This window comes from Lemur catta, chromosome 2 (genome assembly GCF_020740605.2).
Source record: "Lemur catta isolate mLemCat1 chromosome 2, mLemCat1.pri, whole genome shotgun sequence".
Lineage (NCBI taxonomy): Eukaryota > Metazoa > Chordata > Mammalia > Primates > Lemuridae > Lemur > Lemur catta.
Window position 1 is genome coordinate 13270455 of NC_059129.1, and position 27774 is coordinate 13298228.

The 27774-nt window shown below is 43.3% G+C and overlaps 1 protein-coding gene across 1 annotated transcript; it reads left to right on the forward strand.

The window, feature by feature from the left end:
* The first annotated feature begins 1131 nt into the window (after positions 1–1131).
* ACSM5 (acyl-CoA synthetase medium chain family member 5) lies at positions 1132–27719 on the forward strand. The gene is given in 16 exon segments (XM_045542721.1): positions 1132–1284; positions 2317–2412; positions 5281–5499; positions 9721–9931; positions 12989–13196; positions 14739–14882; positions 16758–16911; positions 18988–19067; positions 19170–19293; positions 19996–20076; positions 20220–20321; positions 24445–24572; positions 24656–24755; positions 26558–26677; positions 27086–27101; positions 27104–27719. Coding segments are annotated over 14 exon segments (1764 nt in total). The 5' UTR covers positions 1132–1284; positions 2317–2412; positions 5281–5295; the 3' UTR covers positions 27196–27719.
* Positions 27720–27774: the final 55 nt, after the last annotated feature.

Below are 27774 nucleotides of genomic sequence, written 5' to 3' on the forward strand. Positions count from 1 at the left end.
ACCAGCACTTCAGAACTCAAACAAGGAAACCCGTGTGGCTGGAGCAGAGTCAGGAGGTGAGAGGACAAAGATCTCAGGGAATCGTGCGGGACCTTGAAGACTTGTCAGCACTTTGGCTTTGACTGGGAGTGAGAAAAAGAGCTGCAAGAGGCTTTTTTCTTTTTTAACAGCTTGGGGCAGTGTACGATTATATATATTTTTTGTGGTTAATTTACAGAGTTGTGTAGCCATGACCACAATGCAAATTTAGAGTAATTTCATTACCTCCAAGAATCCCACAGTCACTCCCTGGTTGTAGACCTGGCCCTGGGCAATCACTTCTCTGCTCTATGTTTCTACTGGAGCAGAAAAGGAACCAGGTCTTGACACGGGAATGTGACTCCCAATGCTGGGAGCCACGTGCAGTCTAAGTGGGTCCTTGGCTTCGCACAAGAAAGACCTCAGAAGCGAGCCAACAGTATAAAGTGAACGGGACATTTATTCACAAAGTATAGAAAATTCTACTCCCCAGACAGAGCAGAGGCAAGTTCTCCCTGCAGAAGAGAACTGGTCCCCTGGGTCCCGGTGCCTTTCTATTTAAGCAATGGCTTAATTATAGGCTAAATAAGGGGAGGAATATCCATGGTGGGGCAATGTTTTCCTGGAATCAGGGTGACACCTTCTATCCCTGTACCATCTTGGTTCTAACCCTTTGGCACTTGCCCTGCCTCCATCCTGCTTCGATGAGGGTAATTTGAAACTTTGTTTTGAGCCTTCCCGACCCGGTGAGGTAATGCCTGCAGCAGTGCCCAAAGCAATGCCCAGAGCAGTACAAGAGGGCACCTGCCAGTTCCCTGTCACAGTCTGACTTATGTTATTATCACTGTTGTATCCTTTCTGTTAAAACATAAAGTTCCTGTTCTCTTTTTAGATTAGGGAGTGACCTGAGTTTTCACAGAACACACTACCAGTTTGGGGACACCCAGCAGGCACTAGAGTGGGAGTTTGATCTTCTAGCCACTGTGAGTGGCTGCAGTGAGTGGTGAACCGTGAGAAAACCTTGGCAGGGGGCCACTCTCATTGGCTGAACATGCCCTGACCAGCTGAAGCCTCTGTGTCCACTGCTGGCTTCTGGTTGCACCCTCTCTTGGCTGCATTTGGGGTGAAAGTTCCCTGTGGGAGGCTAAGTCAGCAACCTGCCTTCACTAACATCCCAAGGAAAAGGGGCGCTTTCAGGCTTTCGGACATGCCTCCCAGCTGAAGCAGAACACAGAGCCCTCTTGCATTCCTGGGTTCAAGAACAAGGTAATATGGAAAGAAACCTTTTTAGCTGAAGGTGTCAGCTTCCCCTGGAGGTTTTTGCTGATTAAGCCAACAAGGGCCATGGCCTGAAATGGCCTTGGGGACTCGAATTATCAGCTGCCAAGGGGTCTGAGGAATCCATGGGTGGGAGACAGAGGAAAAGGCTTGGGGCAGAGTTCAGGAGAGTTGAGGGGTGTCAGGGAGAGGGAGTCTCTGAGGCCACAGGCCCAGGGTTGGTGGTCACAGCACAGGCTGCAACCTAGGCTTTTCTGGGGAGTGTGACCCGGAAGTCAACTGTCCTGTCCAAGCCTTACTTTATCCGCAAATGGAGAAAATAACATTTACAGCACAAAATTATTATAAGGGTTTAATGAAATACTGCTTATAAAGCACTTTCAAAATTCCTGGGACACAGTAGGCCTTCAATAGACAGCAGCTGTTACTCTTTCTTGTGACACATCTGTCAACTAAAATAAACTCTTAAGGCCCCCCCACCCCGCTGCTGACTGAATGGATCCCCTCTTGACCAAGGGGAGACCCTAAAACTGAGTTGCCAGCCGTGAGAAGGGAGGTCAGATAAGCCTCATCATGCCCCCCTCCCTTCTTGGAGACATCCTTTGTAACTTATTGACAGGCCTAAGGCGCAAGACAAACCTGCAGGTCCTCAATTTATGCAACAAATATACAGCCAGGAGCTTGTCTCTGATTAACAGCCTTTCTTATCTTAGCTTAAAACATTCCAAGCCTTTGGACAAAGATTCATTTCTTTAACCAATTACAAGTCAAAGAGTCTTTAAACCCATCAGTAACCTGTGAGCCCCAGCTTTGAGATATCCCACCTTTTTGGGCCAAACCAATGTACGCCTCCCATGTATTGATTTATGACTTTACCTGTAATTCCTGTCTCCTTGAAATGTATGAAACCAAACTGTAACCCTGCCGCACCGATTCCACTTGCTCAAGGCTTCTTAGTGTGGCTCCGGATCATGGTTCTCAAATTTGGCTCAGAATAAATCTCTTAAAATTATTTTACAGAGTTTGGTTTCTTTTCCATTGACAAGATTGGTGCCCAGACGCGGGGCTCAGAGAAGACGCAGAACCCCTGAAGGAGTAGCCTGAACTTGGCACCAGGTACCACATGGCCCATTTTGGGCCCCCAGACTCCGACTTCCTCCTTGGGTGGAACTGACAAATCCTTCCAAGCTCCAGACCTCCCTTTGGTTGCTGGTCTTGGTTTACTCTCAGTTTGTTCTTTTCCTAGGAATTTGTTGTTTGGGATCCTAAGTTTGATTTGGAGGTGCATTCTAAAGGGTCTTTTCCATTGCCTCTTCCTCCAAAATTAATCTCAATTGGCTTTTCTGCGCATTTGTGAAAGAGGAATTGTTTTGTTTGTAGATAAATGGGAGACTGAGTTTCTCAGCTCTGAAGAGAAAAGGCATTTTACTCCTCCCAGCTGAAAGGCACTCCCTGAGTGGGAGCTGCTTGAGGCAATTCCCATGTTGGGAGTATTTCTACAGGAAACCCCCCAACAAAGTTAGTTAAAAGAAGGCTCATCCAGGAAATGCATATGAGAACTGATCACTCAGTGTTTTGAGCCCTCTCAGAGGTACTAGACCCCCAAAGAGTGAAACCGGTATACATAAGAGGGTGGGACCCAGTCAGTAGTGAAACACTGAGGAGCCCCCACCCACAATCAGCACACTCTGATGCACTACTACTAATTGTAAACCCTAGACTACAATTTGGTTGCTTCTTTTAAAGAAAAATGGGAAACAAATCCTTTAAAAATGAGGAAAGACAAGGAAAACAACTCCCTCTGGGCACCCCCAGTTGGTTTCCGGTGCCTCTACTTGCAAGTATTTGTATAAATGGAAAGGTTCAAAGCCATGCCAGGTTTTCTAGGGCTCCAGCTGGTTTTATTCAATTCTTGTGCACAAGTTTTTAATAAAGGGCAAATTACATCAAGGAAAATTCAGACCTCAAATGGTCGACCTGCCACTATAGAGTTAAAATGTTGAGTCTCTCAAAGCTATCTCTTTTCTTTTCTGGCTACTCTAAAACCTGCTAACTTTTTCTGTTTGTGTGGAGATAAACTTTCTTATGGTCTCCCCATTTGAAAGGCTACCTGGAGATCTCATAGCCATTTCTATCTAAAATGTAAACCTTGAAAAAAAAACCTCATTTTAAACTGAAGAGAAAAAGGGTAAAAGAGGTTTTTAAAAATCAAATTGCCACTGAGACTGCTTTACCCACAACTTTGACCCACAGGTGTAATTAGGTTACCTATCAGGGCAACTAAAGCTTTGCCATGTGAACAAATTCCAGTTTTATCAGAAGAAATTTGTATCCAGTTGGCTTCTACAAACTGGTGAATTATCTGTAAATGCTGAGTTACTATATTCTTGGGTTTTGTTGCAGACTTGTAGCAAACATAAGCATTGTTAACTATTTTGGCTAAGGAATTTAGAGACTGTTGTTGTGTCACAATATTTTAGTCTCTTTAGTAATTTGTCCTCAGGTGGCTGGTAAATTTCTTGTTATGTCTCCTTTGCATAAACTCGATAACCAAGAAGAATTATACTTAGGAAGTTCTAAGTCTATGGGAAGCAGGGAACTTTTTTATGATCGGGATGGATATCTGTACCACGTGGCCTGGAAAGGCAGAACCCCTCATGTAGTATTTGTTTAGGTTTCTGTGTGTCCCTCCTTGATCTGGAGGGTCTAAACTAATTCCATCCCTCAGAATTGGCCCTTACAATCTCACATGCCCCCTCTTCTGCGATAGTCCCTGGGCCTAGAGGGAGGATGTTTTCAGTCTTAGTAATAGGGCATCGGCAGTGAATAACAGATTGGGCCCCGTGGGATTCAGTAGCTTTAAATCCTGTAGATAGCAGGTAAACTTGCTATTCACCTAAAACTTGTCATGACTCTGGGAAACAACACAAGAGAATCAGTAATGTTATAAATAAAAAGGCATAAAAAATTTAGTTCAGTCCCATGTAATTAATTTCTGTTCTGTTTGAGGTTGATCAGCGATACTCAAGGACATATTAGCTTTCTCATTAAAATCCTGGAGGTTTGTTTTGGTTTGGTCCAATGGTATATAATTTCTCCAAGTTATCAGAAACCTGTATTCAAGAGAACTTGTCAGTCCTTTCCATGACTTTCCTTGAAGAAGCAAACTTTGGACTTAACCAGTTTAAAAAAAAAACACAGCAGACTGATAACAAGGACAGCTGCAGGGTGGCAGTGTTTACTTTTTCTATTTCTTTTACCTTTTCTCTGTGCAGCCAGCTTATCCGAGTCCTTGAAATCTGTCCAGAAAGAGTTGAGGCAGAGAGCTGGAGTAGAGAGCTCGTACCCTTGCCATCCACGGAGGGCTCTTCAAGGCTGAGATTAACGAAGTCTTAGAGATAACAAGTTAGGCCACATGTGTAACTAAACAAAGGGTAGTTGTGTTGTGAGTTTTATTTCTCTTATTTTCTGTTTGATAGTTTATTTTCCTCTGTTAGATAGGTCATTAAGACCTATCTAGTTAAGACCTAGTAAGACCACCTTTCATCTAGTTAAATAAAAATGTATTATCATAATTGATTTCACCTGTTTCTTTCTACTTTTCTCAATAGAAGTACTAGGATATTGTAAATTGCACGTGCAGCTCACATTCTATTTCTACCAGACAGAACTGTCCTAGAACTGTCTTCGCCTATGAGGCCAGTTCAGGATTGGCCAAAGCCTTATTGGAGGGTTCCTTTTGAAGGACTGAGCCTCAAGAAGTGGGTTCTGAGTGACCAACCTCAGGCCCACCGGGACCCACAGGCAGTGGGAGGTGGAAGGGATGGACCTAAGGTCAGAGAAGAGAAATGAGCAACCTCACCCAGCAGAAATGAGACTGGAGGCCAAGAGTCTATTCTGCAAATCAATGCGTATCACAGTCATCACCAGCGCTGAGATCAGGCTTCTCCTAACCTTGACTTTCTTTCCTCTCTTTGATGACAGACAGGAGGTGGAAACATGAGGCTGTGGCTGAGAGACCTGGTCCTTCATGCACTGAAGAACTCCCGGGGATTCTGCAGGTCTCATAGGCAGCCAGCACCTGCACCTGTCCCTCAGGAGATTGTGGCCACCTGGGAGGCCATCAGCCTGGGGAAGCAGCCCGTGCCTGAGTACTTCAACTTCGCCCATGACGTGCTGGATGTGTGGAGTCAGCTGGAAAAGGTGAAGCCCGCTCTGGGCTAGAGCCCCTCTTGGGCATCTGAGGTTGTTCTCAGGTTCCCCAGTGAGAATCAAGGCTATGAGACACGTTCATGCAGAAATGTGGACCTGAGAATTTTGCTAGTCCTAAAGTTTAGCTGTTGGCATTTAAGCCTTAGGGAAAAATAAAATGATGACCAAGGATTATGAGCTTTAGACACGCTTTCCCAATCCCTGAGGTATCTCATATTCCTGAGCCCAAACCACACAGCGACATGGTTACATCACTTTTCGATTCCCTTCCAATTGTTCTGACCAAGTGAAGGAGGAAGTTTTGCTCTGCTGCTGCTCTGGCTTTAACCTCTCTCTGACCTCTCAGGCACTTCGTTCTAAATAAGGAGAGCACAGGGCTCAGGCTCAAAGCTTTACACAGATCATAGCAGATACATAAATTTGAATAAGATAATCTTGATTACATGTCTCTGCACATATGCTTCCTTCCTTTTTCCCCCCTTCTCTATGCGTCTGTTGAGTCTCTCCCTGTATTTTGTGGTTATCTTTTCTTTGTGGTACATTATGCTAACTTTTCAGTTATAGCAGGAGAATCTAAAAGTTTATTTCAAAGAAATTTACTCATGTTAATTTTAAGATGAGATTGTTTAAAGAAAAAAATATGAAAAAGATAAAAGATATTATTAGTAGATACGATAAAATTATACAGTCAGCAGATACGGTAAAACTCACAAGGGTGGTGTATGGCTGAGATATAACAGCAGGCTTTGCAATCGGATGGACTTGGTTCACCCACGCACTTGAAGTGTGACCTCAGATGAGTGCCTTAAATGCTCTGGATCTCAGTTTTCTCATCCATGCAATGGGAATCAAGTCATATACCACTCAGAGTTGTGAGAATTAAATGAGAAGTCTATGTAAGCAATGGAACCAGAATGCTCCATTCCTGAGTGTCTACAAAATCTCAGCTCTTTTTGCCACACCAGGGGGCATCCTTAGAAGAATTCTTCTAACAATTTAAAAAAAGGCAGGATGAAATCATAAAAAAGGATAGAATAAGGACTTTCAAAAATTCTCTGCTCCATAAAAGCAACCACCCCAGAAAAATTGGGAGAATCAACTTTTTTAAAACTCTGGAAACTAACCAGTGATGTTGACAATGCAATGGTATTTATTAAGGCAATTGGATGAATCTCAGTAAGAACAGTGAGATTTGTGGCATTTTAACTTGTCCTAGTCCCAAACCCTACTTTCCAGCTATGTGGTAGACTTGAAAAATAACAGCCCTCATTCTTAGTGCAGCATGGCAGCTCTCCGAGGGAGCAGAATAGAGTTGGAGCTTTTTCAAAGTTTTATTCCTGAACACATATCATTATTTGATTTGTCTGATGGTTCTTTAGAAGACCCCATTTGTAAGAACTATCTGTATTTGAACCCACTCAGAGCTCAACCAATGAGAAAAGCCTTTTCCGTGGGGGCTTTGCCAAAAACAATCATAGGCAAATGTTTTAACTTTGTGGTTGCCTAAGGTGGTGCAGACAATAGTTGGGGCAAACAATAGACTGACCGAAAAGCTAAAAAAGAAAAGTTGTGGAACTAGATGTCTACAGGAGCTTTGAAAAGCTCGAATGTGTTACTATCAATACAGAAGGCAACATACTTAAGTAAGGCTGTCTGTGTGCATTCCCATGGCTTTGTACACGCTTAGGAAAGACCCGAGAAAGCCCGAGGCTTTCACCTCTGGCTGACCTTGAGGTTTTGAGCAAGCATGAAATGAAAGCTAAGGTGGATTTGTCAACTGCCTGGCTGAGTGTTGAAGGTGTGCCCCAACACAGACAAAGACTGGGAGATGTATTGATTGCAGGCATTGAAAGAAATCTCTGTGCAATCATAGCTGACCACTAAGCTAACCAAGTAGTGACCTCAGTGGTACACACAACAAATAACACAGACTTTACAGAATTAGTTCAGAAAAGTCACTAAACAAACAAACTGCAAGAAGCAGCAATCACAAACTCAGGTTGGCAGGTGGGAGGATCTGATTTCTGGGGTTATAACATTATGTGATTTTAAATGTGTAGTTTTCAGCAAAAAATTATGACATGCAAAGAAACAAGAAAGCATGGTTGTGGCTACCAAGATTTCCACACCTTAGTCCCTGAAACCTATGTTATCTTACATGGCAAAAGAGATTTTTGCAGATATGATTATATTAAAGGTATTGAAAAAGAAAGATTACCCTGTATTATTTGGGTTGGCCTAATATAATTCCATGGTCCCCTATAAGAAGAAAGCAGGAGGTTCAGAGTCAGAGAAGGAGAGGTAACAAACAAAACAGAGGTTGGAGTGATATGAGTCATGATCCAAGGGATACGAGCTGCCTCTAGAAACTAAAAAATGCAAGGAAATAGATTCTCCCCTAGAGATTCCACAAGGAACACAACTCTGCTGATGCCTTTATTTTAGCCCACTGAGACTGATTTTGAACTTTTTATCTCCAGAACTATAAAGTACATTACTGAAAGAAATTAAAGAAGATCTACATGAATAGAAGGACCTACATAAATAGAAAGATATCCCATGCTCATGGATTAGAAGAATTAATGTTATTAAGATAACAATACACCCAAAATTGATCTACATATTCACTGCAATCTTTATCAAAATCCCAGTAGACTTCTTCACAGAAATTGACAATATGGTCCAAAAACTCATATGGAAATCCAAGGGACTCAGTGGCCAAAATAATCTTGAAAAAGAAAAAAAAAAAACAAAGTTGGAGGACTCACACTTCCCTATTTTAACACCTACTACAGAGTTACAGTAATCAAGACAGTGTCGTGCTGGCATGAAAATAGACATGGATGAATAGGATCGAATTCAGAGTCGAGGAATAAACCCATAAATCTATGGTCAACTGATTTTCAACAAGGGTGCCATGACAATTCAATGGGGAAAGAGAACTGTTGTTCCAACTAATGGTGCTGGCATACCTGGGTGTTCTACTTACGTGCAAAAGAATGAATTTGGCCCCTTACCTCACACTGTGTACAAAACTTAACTCAAAATGGATCAAATATCTACATGAAGGAATAAAAACTATAAAATTCTTAGAAGAAAACATAGGTGTATATCTGCATGACCCTGTATTAGGCAATGATTTCTAAAGCACATGCAACAATAGAAAAAAATAGATTAAATGGACTTCATGAAAATTAACAGGACGGTATTTGTATATCAAAGTGAAAAGACAGCCCTTAGGAAGGGAGAAAATATTTCCAACTCGTATGTCTGATATGGGTCTAGTATCTACCATATATAAAGAATGAAAACTCAACAATAAAAAGACAAATAACCCAATTAAAATACAAGCTAAGTATTTGAATAGACATTTCTCTGAAGAATATAAACAAAGGGCCAGTAGAAGCATGCAAAAAAGGAGCTCAACAGGGAAATGCAAAATTCCAGCCACAAGAAGATATACTTCAAACCCAGTAGTCTGGCTAAAAACAAAAACAAACAAAAGATGTACAATAGCAAGTGTTGGAGAGGATGTAGAGAAATTAGAACCCTCAGACATTGCCAGTTAGGAATGTAAAATGTAAAATGCTCTCTGGAAAACAGTTTGGAAGTTGCCCCAAAAGTTAAAGATAAGAGTTAATAATATGATCCAGCAATTTCACTCCTGGGTATATATCGAAGAGAATAGAAAACATGTGTTTACACAAAAACTTGTACACAAATGTTCATAGCAACATTATTCATAATAGCCCCAAGTGGAACCAACCCTAATGTCCATTAACTGATGAATGGATAATCAAAGTGTGGTCTATCCATATAGTGGGATATTATTCAGTCATTAAAAAGAATGTAGTACTAATACGTGCTACAACATAGAGAAATCTTGAGAAATTATACTAAGTGATAGAAACCAGACATAGAAGGCCATGTATTGTATGATTCCATTCATATGACATAACCAACACAGACAAATCCATAGAGACAGAAATTGGTTACTCATTGAGGCAGGTGATGTGGGAAACAGGGCAGATAGGCACAAGGATGACAGCAAGACTTCTCAATGCATGTCTTTCCATATTGTTTGTTTTTTGAGCCCTGTGAACGTATTAACTATTGTAAAAATTAAAGTACATTAAAACAATGACGAACAAACAAAGTTCTCATCAATGTCTTCTATTTTTTTTTTTTTTTTCTGCCTGCACCGCGGTCTAGGCTGGGAACCGGCCCCCGAATCCTGCATTCTGGTGGGTCAGTGGCACGGGAGCAGAGGTCAAGTGGAGCTTTGAGGAGCTGGGGAAGCAGTCCAGGAAGGCAGCCAACATTCTGAGTGGTGCATGTGGCCTGCAGCCTGGGGACAGGATGATGCTGGTGCTCCCACGGCTCCCAGAGTGGTGGCTGGTCAACGTGGCTTGTATGCGGACAGGTCAGCATGGAGGGCTGAGATTCTCAGTTGGGGCCAACACAACCTGCCAGAGCTTTGCAGTGTCCACAAGGTTTGGGAGATGGAAGAATATGAACTCTATGCAAAGTTTTTCTTACTTCCCCTTTGTCCAACAATCCCAAACTTGATTGTGTGGAGGGGCCAGACAGCAATTTAACTGATGAAAGCAGATCAGTGCAAGGCAATAGAGAGTGGTGAGGACTGTAGCAAACTGGAGATCACATGCTTCATCACATGGGGGCAGCTATTTGTTACCTCCAACCAAATATTAATATTTCTATGGAAGAATGAGTGCTGGTGTTACCAGAACTTCTGATTTGTAATGTAACTTTGGATTTGTAATCCAAACTTTGGATTTTTATTTTTTTAAAAAAACACCCTCTAGTCTTTTCAAGTTGGCAACTAAATCAATTTTTAAAAAACCCAAGTGGGGCAAACTAAACATGTTTTCTGCTAGTTGTGGTTGGGGAGTCTTGTCTTAGTTGCTAGAGAGAACTTATGCAGTTAAGGATGGGAGACCCTCATAACCAACCTACACTAGTTTCACTCTTAGACTTTATGACTCTCACTATCACAGAATTGTCCAGCTCCCAAGGGAAGGAAGAGAAGGACAAAATAATCATAAGATGAGCCCGGTGGGGGGGGTCTTCCTGTGGTCATAAATGTCCAGGGCAGAGGACCATTGATCTTGGAATGGTTGCTCCAGCCCAAGACAGAGGACACATAGCCCAGTGAACCTAGTGAGCTTCTGCCCACCCTGACTCACGCATTTATTCAAAAGGCTAAGGGTTTTAGGCTAGTTTCACAAAAAAGTGAGACATCCCATTAAGGTGGAGAGCTGATTTCCCCATCACCCAGAAACTTTCAACCACTTGGAATGTTTTCATCCCCTTCCAGTTGTGTTCGTGTACATATCTGTAAAACACCTGAAAGACAGATGTTTTCACAAATAATGTTTGCAAAACAGTGAGATCTAGCCTTTCTCCATGAACAAGTGTTATTCAATCATTTTGTGAATGGACTGTCAAAAAAAAAAAAAAGAGGCACATTTATATACTTTTTGCACAGGATATAAAAGTAAGCACCAGTAAAGTGTCTCCAGCTCTGAGGAAAACGAACAGGCCCACAGGTTTGGAGAGTTCTCCACATCCTGCCATGACATACATATAAGGTTCGCTTAAATGAGGACCAAGGTGCAAGGAGCCCTAAACTTTTCTTGAGTACCTACTATGTGCCAGGAATTATATTGAGCAATTGGCATGATGAAAACATCCTTTTGCGGTTTTGTTATTTTTTTTTCATGTTACCCAAATTTCCCCAATTCTTCCAATTATACAGGTTCATCCAGGTCTATGATGTCCAAATAAAATAACTCAAAGCCACATCCCATGTTACGATGCCAACTGTAGCATTCTCCCCAATGACTTAGAAAACACCCAACTGGATGTCCTCACATCCTCTCATCTCCACGTTCTCCTGATAGGGACTTGTCACCTCTCTTCCTGTCCGTGGCATCTGACCTATTTGTCTTGCTGCCAGCTCTGACTGCCTGCCACCTGCTTGGGCCTCAAACTTGAGCACAGCCCCCAGTGCACCAAAACACAACTCCTGGAGGAACACCCTCCTCCTGGGGAATAACTGAAACATAGAGATGGATGAAGAACCACATTGTTCACCTCAAAAAGTGTTCATGCTGGGGTTTAAATGCTGCAAAAGTTTGAGAGTGAAAGGCAACAAGAACTTAGGTTTGGCTGCCATGCTATTTGGGATTGGTCCTTGCTTCTGTCTTCTGTCCTCACTAACTGGCAGTGGCAGGATGACCAATTCTTTTCATTACTGTTATGATTTTTATTTTTATAGATTTGAGGGTATAAGTGCAGTTTTGTTGTATAGATATAGTAAGTAGTAGTGAATTCTGGGCTTTTAGTGTACCCGTCACCTGAATAGTGTACATTGTACCCAACAGGCAATCTTTCATCCCATCTTTCTCCTACCATGTGGAGTCTCTAAAGTCTATTATTCCACTCTGTATGCCCATGAATCAACCTAAGTGTCCACTGATGGATAATTGGATAAAGGCACGGTATATGTGTGTGTGTGTATGTATGTATGTACACACACACACACACACACACACACACACACACACACACCATGGAATACTACTAAGCCATAAAAAAGAATGAAATCGTGTCTTTTGCAGTAAGATGGGTAGAACTGGAGGCCATTATCCTAAGTGAAATGAATAAGAAACAGAAAGTCACATACTACATGTTCTGACTTAATAAGTGGGCACTAAACCATGGGTACGCGTGGATGGACTTTTTTAGTACCTCTTCCCTCTCTGTGAGAAGAGAGTGTTGGACACAATAGAGTGTTTTAACCTGCATTCTGAGTCACTCAAGAGGTTTTCAAGTACCTGATTAAAATTTGCTCCTGATTTCTGCTTCCTCACGCCTGCCCTTTGGGAGGGGATGGGCTCAGCTACTCTCTGAGTGGCTTGAGTTGCAGTAATATGGGGGTCCCGGGGCCCCCATCTGCTATACCTCCCTCATCCCTGCAAGCAACCCACCCCCACACGACTAGGATTCATGGTGGCATTTTGTTTGAAAGGCATGGAAAACCATTGAGCTAGGTAATCTCTAAGGCAAGGTAATACAATGGTCAATAGGTTTACCTCTGTCTAACTTCACAATTCCAGCTCTACAACGTATTAGCTGGGTGCTCTTGGGCAAGCTATTTCATTCATTTAGGTATAAAGGTCTAAATCATAGGTATATTTTAAATCTGCAAAGTGGATATAATAATAGGATATGCTTTCTCAGAGTTGTGAGAATTACATGAAATATTGCATGCAGAGTTCTTAGCATATGTAAATGCCCCACGAACATTTTCTGGATTTCATCACTGTTGTTATTTTTACCTCTTCCAGCCCAGGCATTCCAACCCTCTCCAGCCCCTTCCCTCCCTCATCTCTGGCCTCTGCACTGGGGTCTTCCCCAACTGTTCCGTCAACATCTTCTCTCTGTGTGATGCCAGGAACCGTCATGATTCCAGGTACCTGTCAGCTGACGGAGAAGGACCTCAAGTATCGGCTGCAGTTGTCCAGGGCCAAGTCCATTATCACCAGCGACTCCCTAGCTCCGCGGGTGGACGCCATTAGTGCCGACTGCCCCTCCCTCCAGACCAAGCTGCTGGTATCGGACAGCAGTCGGCCAGGGTGGTTAAACTTCAGGGAACTCTTCCGGTGAGTTGGGGCTCTCTAGGAGAACAGCACAAAAAATGAAGTCAAGCATTTCCCCTTTAAGCAACGAGAGATGATGTGCATTGCTGATTCCATGTTGAGAGTGAATCAGAGGAAAGCTCACTTTGGCAGCCAGACCGACCCCAGATGTAATACTGGTGACCACCTTAGTGTTCAGGGTCATTCATTCTGTCAGTGCTAGATTTGTCACTAGCTTTTTTGTGCCTCATTTGCCTCTATAAAGGCTGCAGTGGTTATTAGAGCTATTAGCAGAATACATGAGATAACCTATATGATGCATTTAGTACACAGCAGGCGGTCAATTAATAAAATAGTCGGCATGCACTCAGTGTATGCTGGGCACTGTGCTAGGTAAGTATTCACCTACATTCACTCATGCATCAAAGATTTAATAAACTTCTATTTTGTGACAAATATTGTGTTGGGTGCTCAGAACACCGTTAGGAATGAGACATCATCTTATTTAGTCCTTGGAAAAAACCCTATGATGTGCACTTTAACCCAGTTTTGCAGGTGAGGAAACTGAGACTTAGGAAATTGAAGTAATTTTCCCAAGATGCTAAAAAGTAGTCAAATCAGGCTTGGAATGAAGCCAAAGCCACCTTTTCCTTGGAGAAAGGCCCTGGTGGAAACCTACCTGGGAATCTGAAACTTTTTCCTGATTGGAGGCCAGAACCCAAAAGAAGCCTCTCAGGGGACTGCACTGTTGGGTCACAGATGCCCACCTGCCACACTAGCTACATCAAATTCACCTGATGCCATTTCAGTGCGGATTCCAAGGCCCCACCTCTGATCTATTCAACCAGACATATCTGAGCAAGGGCTCCGGGAATCTGCACTTTAAAAAATCAGCCCATGTGATTTTGATGAGTTGCCAGGTTGGCCCAGATCAGTGTTTCTCAGCTTTGGCTGTCATTAGAATTACCTGAGGAGCTTTTTGTAAAAAAAAAAAAAAAAAAAAAGAAAGAAAGAAAAGAAAAAGATTCTGATTTTATTCAGGTGGGGCGCAAGCAATGCTATTTCTTCTAAAACTTTATCAGGGGACCTCAAGGTACAATGAGGGTTAAGAACCAGTGGGTTAGCTGATTCTCCAGATCATAGCAATTTGGTAATTACTCAGATCTCAAACACCAGAATTTGGCACAAGCTTTAGAAAACAGCTGTAAATTATTAGGAATTGGGTTAGGGGCAGAGCTGAGCCTACGTACGCAGAGTTATGAACACGGACGTACATGTTCCACCAGAAAGTCCTCACGCCCTGGTAAAAGAGCAAGGGCTCTTTTGAATGAGTCACTTAACCACGCTGAGCTTCAATGTCCTCATGTGCAGAAGGGTTATAATGACAGTACCCACCCACCCAAGAGGTGGTTGCGAATGATGCAGGCCGGAGCTCTCAGCACGGCGCCCCACACGTGGTGTTTAGGAAATGGTGGTTATACGTATCATACTGTGGTTATACGTATTACTGATGCAACTAGCTGCTTTTACTGTGGTAGCACTACCTGGTGTTTTTGCATTTTACAGAGAGGCACCTACAGAGCACAGCTGTGTGAGGACCAAGAGTCGAGACCCCCTGGCCATCTACTTCACCAGCGGGACCACCGGGGCCCCCAAGATGCTTGAGCACTCCCAGTGCAGCTATGGACTGGGTTTTGTGGCCAGCGGAAGGTACAGGGGCGGCTTGTCAGGAGGGTCCAAAAACAAAACGCGGGTGAAGGAGCCGGAGGAGGTAGAGAGAGGAGGAGAGTGGCAGATTTGACATTAGAGAACCAACAAGCGGCAGCCCGGGTAACATTTTGAACCTCTGGGCTTTGCTCTGAGTGAGGTGAAAAGTCATAAGAGTTTTTTTCTTTTTAATTATGACACAATATAAATAACATAAAATGTACCGTTTTAACCATTTTTAAGTGTACAGTCCAATGTCATTAAATACATTCACATTGTTGTACCACCATCCTTCTCCAGGACTTATTTTACCTTTCCAAGGAGAAACTGTGTACCCATAAACAATAACCCCCCATCACCTTCTCCTCTAGCCCAGGGCGAACTTTATTCTACTTTCCACCTCCATGAATTTGATACTCTAGGTACCTCATGTAGGTGGTGTCATATAGCGTTTGTCCTTCTGTTTGGAAATTTGGCTTCTTACATTTAGCATAATGTCCTCAAGGTTCATCCATGTTGTAGCATGTGTTAGAACTGTCTTTCTTTTTAAGACTAAAAAATAGCCCTTTGTATGGATATATCACATTTTTAAAAGCCATTCACCTGCTAATAGACACGCCGGTTGTTTCCACATTTTGGCTGTTGTCCATCATGTTGCTATGAACAGTGGTGTACAAATATCTGCTCAAGTCCCCGCTTTTAATTCCTTTGGATACAGACTTGGAAGTGAAATTGCTGGATCCTATGGTAATTCTATGTTTCATGTTTTTGAGAAACGTTGGGTATTTTGAGCAGAGGAGTGACATGATCTGATTTATTTTTTAAAAGGCTCACTCCAAAGGCTGGGTTGACAACAAACCCAGCATTTGAACTAAAGAGTTCATTTTTGGAGTTTTAAATCTGAGAGGCTTATGAGACATCTCCATACCCCTAGTTAAAAGTGGAGCTCTCTTGAGTAGGCATTTAGAGATACATGTCCGGAGCTCATGAGAAAGATGCATGCTGAAGTTATCAGCGCAAAGATGCTATCCAATACCATGAGATTGGATGAGATCAGCAAAGAGTAATATACATTGAAAAGAGGAGTCTCAAGACTGAGCAACTGGGGCATTTCTGCATCGAAGGGGCAGACCAGGAGGACTCAGCAGAGGAGACTGAGAAGGAGCAGTCAGAGGGGAGGAGAAGGTCCAGGAAAGCCTGTGTCCTGGAGTCCAAGTGCAGCAGGACCACTTTTCTGTCTTCTATGTTTGCAGGCACCATTTCCCCTTCCTAGGATGCTCTTCCTTCTCTGTCTCACCTATGCAATTCCTATGCCTCCTTTATGTCTAAATCAAGTGTCACCTCCTCAGACCCCATCTCCACACTTGCTCTGGGTTAGGTGCCTATCCTCTGTAACTACACAATGCTTTGTATTAACTCTATTAAAACATGCTCTCCGGGGGCTTCCTAGATGTTTATACTTATTCCATTATAAGCTCCTCAAAGCAAGACTAATGGTTCATTCCTATAGCCTTAATGCTAAGTCCAGATTAAGTGTTAAATAAATGTTGGCTCTTTAAATAAATTAAGTGCCCCCATCACACTGCATTGAGATTATTTGCTTCCTTATACGTTACCCCCCCTAGACTGAGAACTCTTGAAAACATGGGATCTGTCTTTGTAATTCTGTATCCTTAGCCTAGGGCATAGGTACATGGAAAATGTTCAAGAAATGCTTTGTTAAGACAATGGTTGACTTGATGGCTCTTGTACAGATTTGACAAGCTTAAGTGAGTACCCACTGTGGGCAGGGCTCCAAATAAGGTGATATTGATAATGTAACCCTTTTTAAAGGTAGAGTCATCGTGGAGGGTGCTGACTTTCTCTCATTTTTGGCAGGCGGTGGGTGGCCTTAACCGAATCAGACATCATGTGGAACACGACAGACACTGGGTGGGTGAAAGCAGCCTGGACTCTCTTCTCTGCCTGGCCTAATGGATCTTGCATTTTTGTGCATGAGCTGCCCCAAGTTGATGCCAAATTTATCATGAATGTAAGTGGAGAAAAAAAAAAACACCTCTTATATGCTGGGTATAAAATAAGATGAGTGGGATATAAACTTTGAGGTTGCAGGAGAAAAGACATGAATAAGTGATCTTAAGGCATCTTTAGTGCTGATGTTAACCAAAAAGACTCCCCGGATCTTCCATAATCTGGTTCCTGCCTGTCTGGCTACCTTCAGTTATTGCCTATGTTCTAGCTAGATTCCTAGACACAAGGCCATGTCATATCTCCAAACCTTGGTATATCCTATCTCTTCTGCATGGGGTGCCTCTCTCCACCACTGTCTCCCCAATGCTCCTGTCAACCCCCTAGTTATTTGTTAAAACCTTGGGCAAGATCAGTCTGTGCCTCAACTCCAGGTGCTACCATCCATGGTGCTTAACATGAGAATTTCACCCAACTCTAGAATCCTACTGACTCCTGCTCAGCCTCCCAGGGTCTCCTCATGGGGAGGGAGAATTGGCATCCCCATTGAAAACACAGGGCACCTTTCTTCTGCCTTCCACATCGTAACCGCCATTCCTTTGCAGTGAGGGAAGCTGTACCACATGGTGACAGGCTGTGCCATCAGTCAGACCTAGACTCTGATCCTGCATCTTCTTCCATTTGATAGCTGTGTGGCCTTGGGAAAATTTCCTAACCTCTCTGAGCCTCAGTGTCAGCCTCGTCTTTAAGAAAGAAAGGGATAATGTAGTTCTATGTGCTTGTGAGAATGAAATGATACAAGGCACAGGGGCTGTTATATAGTAGGTTCTTAACACTATTATTATTATCATCATCATCATCATCATCATCAAGCTGATCATCATCATTATTCATGTAGGGCTTAATCAGCCAGTATCTGTGTCTTCCCCCTCCACTGCCCCAAGCCCTGACATAGTGTTTTCATTATCTATTGCTGTGGAGTACTTTACCCCCAAAACTTAGCAGCTTAAAACAGGAACACTTATTATCTCACAGTTTCTGGTGGTCTGGAATCGGGAAATGCCTTAACTAGACGGTTCTGGGACAGGATCTCTCACGAGGCTGCGATCAGAATGTCAGCCAGGTACCCCCAGGCTCATAGCTGCATTATTGACGGTGGCTAGAAGGCGGAAGCAACACAAGTGTCCATCCCAGATCTACGAGCAAAGAAAATGGGGTGTATACATACAATGGAATATCACCCAGCTTTAAAAAGGAAAGAAATCTTGTCACCCATCATAAAATAGGGGTAGACCTTGAGGACACTATGCTAAGTGAAATAAGTCAATCTTAGAAGGAAGAATACTCCATGATTCCACTTACATGAGATACCCGTAGTAGTCTGATTGACAGAGACAGAAAGCACAACGGTGGGTACCAGGAATGGGGGTAGAAGGTGATGGGGTGTTATTGGGTAATGAATGGGTACAGAGTTTATGCTTGGGAAGATAAAAATAGTTTTCAAGGGGAAGGGTGGTGATGGTTGCACAACAATGTGAAGAGACTTTATGCCACTGGACTGTACACTTTAAAATGGGTAAATGTTGTGTATATTTTACCACAATAATAACAATAATACAAGATACCAGCTAGTGGTGCAATAATCTCAAGGTTTGACTGAGGCTGGAAAATCTGCTTCAAAACTCACTTGTGGCTTTCAGCAGACTTCAGTTTTTCACTGGCCGCGGGCTAGCGGCTTCAGTTCTCCACCGTGTGCCCTTGTCCCTGGGATGGCTTGAGCGTGCTCAAAACAAGGTGGTTTGCTTCCCCCAGGGAGAGTGGTCTGAGAGAGGGAGAGAGAACAAGCCCATTCAAGATAGAAACCACAGCCTTTGCGTAATCTAATCTCAAAAGTGACGTCCATCACCCTGGCAGTACGCTACACAGACCCACTTTGGTACAAAGTGAGAGGGGACCCCACAGGGTACAAACACCAGGAAGCAGGGGTCATTAGGGGATATCTTGGAGGCTGGACACCACACCGTTTTCAACTTCTCTGTTTTAGTAACGAGACTATAAAGACCCCGTTCACCTGTCCCATCTCCAAGAAGTCCCATCACAGCAACTCTAAGAAGATCTTCCACTCTTTATTTTTGTTTAGACTCTCTGCACATTCCCGATAACCACCTTCTGCTGTGTCCCCACCATGTTTCAGCTGCTGGTACAGGAGGATCTGACCAGGTACAGCTCTTCTGTTCGGTGCTTTGAGGGACCTGGGCAGCCGTGCTGCAGGAGCGGGCAGGGATCCCGACATAGATGTCCTTGTGTTCCCTCCTGAGAAAGGTACCAGTTTCAGAGCCTGAGACACTGTGTAACCGGAGGGGAGACCCTCAACCCCAACGCCAGGGAGAAGTGGAAGCGCCAGACGGGCCTGGAGCTGTATGAAGGCTACGGCCAGTCTGAAACAGTGAGTGCTCGTGGGCGGGTCCCTGCCCCGGGTCACTCTGTAGTCCCTCCTGCCTTTATGGCTGTCGCCTCCCTGACAACTGGGGGAGAAGATAATAACAAAACCCCACCAGCTTTTCTTCTCTTTCGGTTTAAAGGTAATTTAAAGTAATTTCAAAATGACACCATGACCAACAAACCAGCTCTCATGGCCAAGGGTGGTGTTTGTCTCCACCAGGACAGCCCACACCTGTCTCTGCTCGGAGCCCAGGATCCTAAGTAGTGTCCTCCGCAGTTACCTGGGCAGAGATGTGGAGATCAACTGGGTCTTTTGTCTCATGTTAAGTTCTTCCTGTGTCAGTGCCCATTAGACTGCTCCATACGTGTTTGTTGATTATAGAAGGAAGAGAAGAAAGAAAGAAAGGCAAGAAGGAGGTAAGGAAGAAAAGGAAGGAAAGAAAGAAGGAAGGAAGAAATAAAGGAAGGAAGGAGGGAGGGAAGAAAAAAGAGAAAAGAAGGGAGAAAAAGAGTAAAGGAAGAAGGAAGGAAAAGGAAAGAAAGAAGGGAGGAAGGAGAGAAGGAAGAGAGAAGGGAGAGAAAGAAAAGGAGGTTGAGGGAGGAGAAGAAAGAGGGAGGAGTTAGAAGGCAGAGAGAGAGAAAGGCATGGCCCAGGAAAGGAGCTAAGGGAAAAGGTTCCTTCTTATTAATGCTAGTTTCTCTCCAGATTTTAATCTGTGCCAATACAAAAGGCATGAAAATCAAGTCTGGATCCATGGGGAAAGCGTCCCCACCTTACGACGTGCAGGTAGACAGCCTCGCCCAGCTGCTGGTGAAGGTTGCTTTGAAGAGGGGCAAGACACCTGTGTGTGCCTAGCACAGGTGTGGCTGGTGGGCAGCCTGGCTGTGCAGATGCTCAGACACACACCGTCCTGTGATCTCTTCCACCAGATAGTGGATGATGAGGGCAACGTCCTGCCTCCCGGAGAAGAGGGGAATATTGCCATCCGCATCAGACCCATCCGGCCCTTCTGTTTCTTCAATGGCTATTTGGTAAGATGCAGGGAACAGACATTCTCAAAGCAATTGCCGTGTACCAAGCATTGCGTACCACACTTTATAAATATCTATTTGTTTAACGCTTGCAATAACTGCCTGAGGTAGGTTGGTGCTATTATTGATAAGGAAAGCTATGATTGATAAGGAAGATATTGCAAAGGTGAAGTGATGTATCCAATGTCATGCAACTAGTTGTACATGCAGGACATGGGATTTAAACATGGGTGTATGTGAGAGCACAAGTGTATGACATGAGGGCAGCCTCATCATTTTAATGATAAGAAAATTGAAGTTCAGAGAAGGGAAGGGATTTACCAAAGGTAAAACTGCAATATTGTCTCAGAGCAGAGTTTTCAGAATTCTTTTTGTGGTTTTCTAGGAAGGTTTATGTCCTGGGATTTCAGTTCAAGTTTCTGAGATAATCCAGGATTTACTGCTCCTCTATACTCACCTTGGCTAGTGTTTATGATGCACTTTCTATGCTCTACATTTTTCTCTATAAAACTCTCAACCTTGGCTGTGCATTAGAAACCCTTGGGAAACTTCAAATCTTACTGATGGTCGAGCCCCACCTCAGCCTAATTAAAATCAAAATTTCTAACCATGTGGATCAGCTCCCTAGGTGACACAAATATCCAGACAAGATTGAGAATCACTGCTTTAGAGAAATTCCATCTCGTGCATATACTAAGCTGTCAATCAGCTACAGAATTGGAAGAAGCAGAAAAAAAATTCAGTACGTTTGTTTTTAGAATGTTGTTTTTTAGTGCTTTTCTCTGTGACTACAAGAAAAATAATTCTTGCCTGTATTTTATTTTAAATCACAGAAACTTACCTGCCAAAGACTCCAACAACATAGTAATCACGCCAAGCCAAGATAATGTTAAAATTTCAATGTCTTTCCTTCCAGATATTTTTACAAGCAATTATACATATTTGCCCTTCCTGAAAAATGCACTCATTTGTTATTTATTGAGTGCCTGTTCCATGCAACTAGGTATACAGCAAGACCCTGGCACTCACAGAACTCACATGCATATCCTCTCGGGGTCTGGGATCATTCCATTGAGAAAGTACTAAAGTAATTTGTAAAGTTATTTGCTAGATGAGAAAATAATCACTTTCTTCAATACTTTCTTTCCATCACTAGTACCAGCAGCTAGTTTTCTTTCCAGGTCATTTTTAACTAAGAAAAAATATTAAATCTCTCATAAAGATCATGGCACATGTGAGAATTAATAGAGAAGGGAAGATCAGAGTTGCTCTGTGAACCACGGGTGGTCACCAGGACTGACAAGTAGAGCCCACTGTCCCCTCACAGTGAGCATGAACATTTCCAATTCATGTTGGCAGTTCCCAAATAGCTGAAATTGCACATGTGAATTAAATTAATATGCCCATGTCAATTTTATATCCAATGTAAGGGATACACTTACATTCCTAGGGAAACAAACTGTCAAATGCACAGATGTTCATTATATTGTTGTTTATAACAGAAGAATATAGGCGGGGTGCGGTGGCTCACGCCTGTAATCCTAGCACTCTCGGAGGCCAAGGCAGGTGGATTGCTCAAGGTCAGGAGTTCGAGACCAGCCTGAGCAAGAGCGAGACCCCATCTCTGCTAAAAATAGAAATAACTTATCTGGACAACTAAAAATATATAGAGAAAAAATAAGCTGGGCACGGTGGCACATGCCTGTAGTCCCAGCTACTTGGGAGGCTGAGGCAGTAGGATGGCTTAAGCCCAGGAGTTTGAGGTTGTTGTGAGCTAGGCTGATGCAACAGCACTCACTCTAGCCCGGGCAACAAAGTGAGACTCTGTCTCAAAAAAATAAATAAATAAAATAACAGAAGAATATCTAATTTTCTAATACCAGGAAATTAGTTATGTAAATTATCTTAGAGCATTGTGAACAAAAAAAAAAGGGAGAAAAAGAAAAGAGGAAAAAAATGAAAAGAAAAAAGAACCCAAATTTCTACAACAGAAATTTTCTCAAATACATGATATTAAAGCCACATGGGAATATTACACAACTATTTAATATTTATTTAAATATTATACAACTATTTAATATAATATTACATGCCACTTTTACTGCTGTGAAAGAGATATCATGATGTTTTTTTTCCTCCCGCCCCCTCCCCATGATATGTTGTTGACTGAATTAAAATTGAGTTATAGAAATCTATGTATAATATGTTTCTTATGTGTAAAATCACATATATACCATGAAAAGCTCTTTAGAATGATATTGAATTTTTAGCCATGGTTATCTGAGTAATAGAACTGATCTTTTTTCATTCTTCCTCTTTATTTTCTATTTATTCTATTTTTTTCTATTTATAGGAGATGCATAATTATATAATACAGAAATAATAAGTGTTTTTTAAATAAAATTTCTGCAAGCAAAGAACACCCAGGATGTATTATACTTTCATACATAATTTGCACAATGTCACAAATGCTACTTTGTAAAATGCACTTTTAAAAGTTAAGTTATGTCATGAGTCTTTTTCATGGCACTAAATGTTTTGGGAAAATTTCATTTTCTATAACTGCATAGTGTTCCTTTGATTTTTTTTTTTTTTTTTGTGACAGAATCTCACTCTGTCACCCCAGCTAGAGTGCAGTGGCATCATCATAGTTCACTGCAACCTCAAACTCCTGGGCTCAAGCGATCCTCTTACCTCAGCCTCATGAATAGCAGGGACTACAGACACAGGCCACCACATCCAGCTAATTTTTTCTGTCTTTAGTAGAGATTGGGTCTCACTCTTGCTCAGGCTGGTCTCGAATTCCTGAACTCAAGCAATTCTCCTGCCTTGGCCTCCCAGAGTGCTAGGATTACAGGTGTGAGCCACCTCGCCTGGCCTGATTATTGATGCACATGGTGATTATGCTTTGTGTAGCATCAGCATGTTTGCTTCCGAGGGTCTTGACTCTGCTGGGGGAGCTTTGAATCTATCTCCCAGTGCCCAGCCTCATAACAAGCATCATTACCCCAAGAAAGGTAATGCCTCTGTCCATAGCCTGCTCCTCCAGACAGCTGCTTGCACGTGAAGGGAGAGGATGCCCTGCCCAAAGAGCCCCTTCACAGATCATTCTCTGATTTTTGGCTATAAATGCCGTATATTTGTACTGTGTGAATATCTTCATTAATGTTCTATAGAGTTTTAAGTTTTCTGTGCACATGTTTTACAGATTTTGTGTTAGATATATTTTTAGGTATTTATAGCTTATCTATTTTCTTGTTTCTCAGAATACAATTGTTGAATTGAGGTATAATTTACTTGCAATAAAATACACTCCTGTTAAGTGTGCAGGTCAGTGACTTTTGACACATGTGTATGCCTACTACACGGTCAAGCTATGGAGCCTGTGTAACCACTACACGGTCAAGCTATGGAGCAATTTTATCACCCCCAAAGTCTCACTTTTTCCCCTTCACAGTCAATCCTCCCTACTCCGGACCCTAGGAATCATTAAATAATTTGTTGTCACTATATAATAATTTTGCCTTTAAAAAAAAAGAAGCTCATATAAATAGAATCATAAAATATTCATTTTTGTGTGTCTGGCTTCTTTTAATCAGAAAAAATGCTTTTGTGAGTCATCCATGTTGTTGCATGTAGTAGTAATTTGTTTCTTTTATTGCTTTTTCTTTAAAACCTTGAGAATCAAAGTTTGACTTTCTTTTCTCTTTCCTCTCCCCTTGCCCCCTACCAATGGGCTCTTTGACCAACCCTTCACTTTCTACCTTCACTGATTGCTGAGCACAAAGAGTATTAGTGTGTTCTTTTGTCCTCAAAAACAGGTCCGATGGCCCTGTGCCTACCCTCTGCGTCCAACTTTCCTTCTAGGACCCCTCCTAAGGACGGTGGTGCATGGCTGCCCTTAATCATTTCCTTGTAGCTTTATTCCAATTAAAAGAGGGAGAACCTGCTTCACAGGGCTATAGCTTCCTGTCCATTCGGGAATTCAGGCCAGCTTGGGCTTTGGAAACTACTGAACATTCTGTTGAAGGGTCTCCAGCCTCCTGCAAGGAGCTGCTCAGGCACTTGCTGGACTGAGTGGCTGTTCCCAGACCGTCCTTCATGGGCTTTCTTTATGTTTCAGGACAGTCCCGAGAAGACGGCCAGATCAGAAATAGGGGACTTTTACATCACAGGGGATCGAGCCTACATGGATGAGGATGGCTACTTTTGGTTCATGGGAAGAAATGACGATGTGATCAATTCTTCAAGGTAGAGCTGTCTGCTCTTTCCCCCTCGCTTTGAAGTTTCAGGATGGGAAAGGCCACTTGGAAGAATTTGTTTTTCTTTTCCAGCTACCGGATCGGGCCTGGTGAAGTGGAGAACGCCCTTGCCGAGCACCCAGCTGTCCTTGAGTCTGCTGTGGTCGGCAGCCCGGACCCCATCAGGGGGGAGGTAACCAGTCCAGCCGAGAACATGGCCTCCTGCTTCTGCACCTATTAGCGCCCCACAGAGTGAGCGGGAGGGCCCAGATTTCCCCATCTCACCTCCATCCAGGTACCACAAAGTTGAAAGCCACTATCAGACACACATTCCTTTTGATTAAGCATTGCCTGCACGTCTTCAGAGACTTAATACCCTCGGGAGGGACACGGTGGGAAAACATCAACACTCTGGTGTTAAGTGGACACAGAACTGGATCCAAAAGAGGCTGACTATGGGGTGGCAGATCTTGGTGGTGGATGCAGGCTCTGTCATCCTTCCTGCCCAATAAAGTTCATTTTCTGTTTGTAGATGAGGACAGAGCGAGCACACGAGACATGGTAACCTGGGAGGGATCACCAACTTGAGGGATGGCAGAATATGTATCCAAAATGACCCTGATATACCAGAAAGATGGGCCGAATGTAATAAGCTAGGCTTTCACATGGGAAATGCAAATTCCTTCCTGTGGGCCCCAGAGGAATACACAGAACAGGAAAGATCGGCATATAGGCGCCCCTGACGTACTTTGCACTGGCTGTAAATCCAACGTAATCCTGAAACACAACACAGTTACTTTATGAAAATTAGTGCAACATCAACCTGCATCCTCAGAAGCAGCAGGGCCAGAGGCATGACTCTCAAAGTCAGATCCCTGGACTGTTCAAAGCTGCATCATCTGGGGTTCTTGTTGAAAAAAACAGATTGTAGATCTCGAGTCAGACTTGCTGAATCACAGTAACTGGGGACGCAACCCAATTGCTGGGGAATCTGCAGTTTAGCCAGCAGCCCCTTGCCAAGTGATTTCCCACTAAGGCTTGAGGTGATTAATACTGAATGAGAGAGGTGCGAGTCCCATCTACAAGCCGGAGAAATCACACCTGGAAAAGTGGGCCCAGCTCTGCATGCCGTGAATTGAGTGAGGCAGTGACAAATGGCTGTATGCTCAAAGTTAATCCATGCAGAGTGCTTAGAACAGAGCCTGGCACACAGAGAATGCTCAACTACTAAATATTTAGTAGTTATGGCAGTAAGAGAAAGCTCTTCCTAAAAGCCAGATCTGTCTGAGTATGAAATGATAATGACCTTCCCACCTTTTGGAAATTATGCAAGGACAGTGAACAGAATATTGCTGATAGAATTTAATGCTTGTCTGTATAAGCAACCCAGTGGCCTTTCATTCCCATTAGAAACCATGTTCTGTTGTGTTTGAGTTTTGGACTCTTCCTACCCGCCGGGCAGGAGGCAGCCTGTAGGAAAGATCTGGGCAGAGAGAGCCAAGGTACAGGATGTGTCCCCAGATTCCTGGAACAGAAGCAGTGCAGCTCAATGTTTGCTGATTGCACATATTGATACATGAAGTCTCCCAAATGCCCAGATCCCCTTGAAAGTGGCTGGGTTTTCCTCAATCCTGCCTGTTCAAACACGTGCCTAGCTACCTTCCTACTTAGGAAAACCTGAAAGTAAATCACCATAGGAGTTTGTGAAGCTCTTTTCTCCAAAGTATTTGCATTTTTCACTCCTAGTGGTACCAATCAATGTATGAGGAGTAATTTGGGAAACAGGCAAGGGTGTGAAATCTTTCCACAAAAGCCAGTGTGCCCAATAGCTGATCCTGGAAAGGCAGGCAACAGAGAAATTGGTGCTGTCCATTTTACTGGCTGTGCCCAAGAAACTGGTAGAACTTGCACGACGGGATGGTAAGGCCAGCTTAAGGAGAAAAGAATTGTTATGCAAATTTTGATCCTTTCTGGTAATTTTTTTTTTTCCTGTAGGTAGTGAAGGCATTTATAGTCCTTTCTCCAGCCTACTCCTCTCATGACCCAGAGGCGCTAACCCTGGAGCTTCAGGACCACGTGAAAAGGGTGACTGCTCCATACAAGTACCCCAGGAAGGTAAACAGACTAGAACATAGGAGGCTGGGAACCTTCAGATGGGCTCACATTGCCTGAGCTCCCACTCAGGGCCAGGCCCTGTGCCAGGTGCTGGGGATATAGAAATGCATTTGACCCTGGCTGCTGCTTCAGTGTTTTTCTCTGTTTCTTTACTGGGTCCTTCTCAAAGTACATTCAGTTCTCACTCTAAGAAGTGACCTGTCAATCAGATACAGGGAGTGGGGCTGGAATGCCGTCAAAACGATCATGTGTTCCAGGCTCTAGCTGTTGTCCGCATTGTCTTCTGGGAAAGCCCTGAACCATTTGAGCCTTCCAATGAGTGGCAGAAGGTAATGACTCTTTCAAAACAAAAGTATTTCTGAGAAGCGATGATTTCTAAGTATTTTTTTGTTTTTGTTTGGTCACTAGGTAGCCTTTGTTTCAGAACTGCCAAAGACGGCTTCTGGAAAAATCCAAAGGAAAAAATTGAGAAGCCAAGAGTGGGGGAAATGAGGTGCAACCCCAGAAAGGCCCCATAGGCCTCCAAAGGTTCCAAGACGAGCTGGTGGGATCCCTGGTCAGCTGCCACTTGGAGCATCATCCCTGCAGCCCCATAGACATTGAAGGTGCGCAGCTTCCAAATGGGCGTCTCCAGAATCATTGCCCTGGAAGAGAGCAAAAGAACGCCACTAACCCAGAGCCCGTTGCCACTGTCCAGTGTAGCAAATGCTTGGTGGCTTGACTTCCCCTCTGCCTGGAGGCGTCTCAGCATCTGCCTCCTGGTCTTACTTACTAAGAGCTTTCAGCCTCCCACCAAAAGACCGGTTACCATAGCCTTGGGGCACCTGTGGTCTCATTCCTGCTGGGACTGTGAAGGCTTGACCCTTTTGGATGAAAGCATTTGCTAATAGTATGCAGGAGCATAAAATCGATCATACCTTTTAGCTCAGAAATTCTATCTTTGGGAATCACTATGAAAGAAAGACATCAAAATGCAAAAAATGTTTGGTGCACAAAGATGTTTACTGCAGCATTGTTTAAAACTGCAACAAAGGCCGGGCGTGCTGGCTCACACCTGTAATCCTAGCCCTCTGGGAGGCCGAGGCGGGTGGATCGTT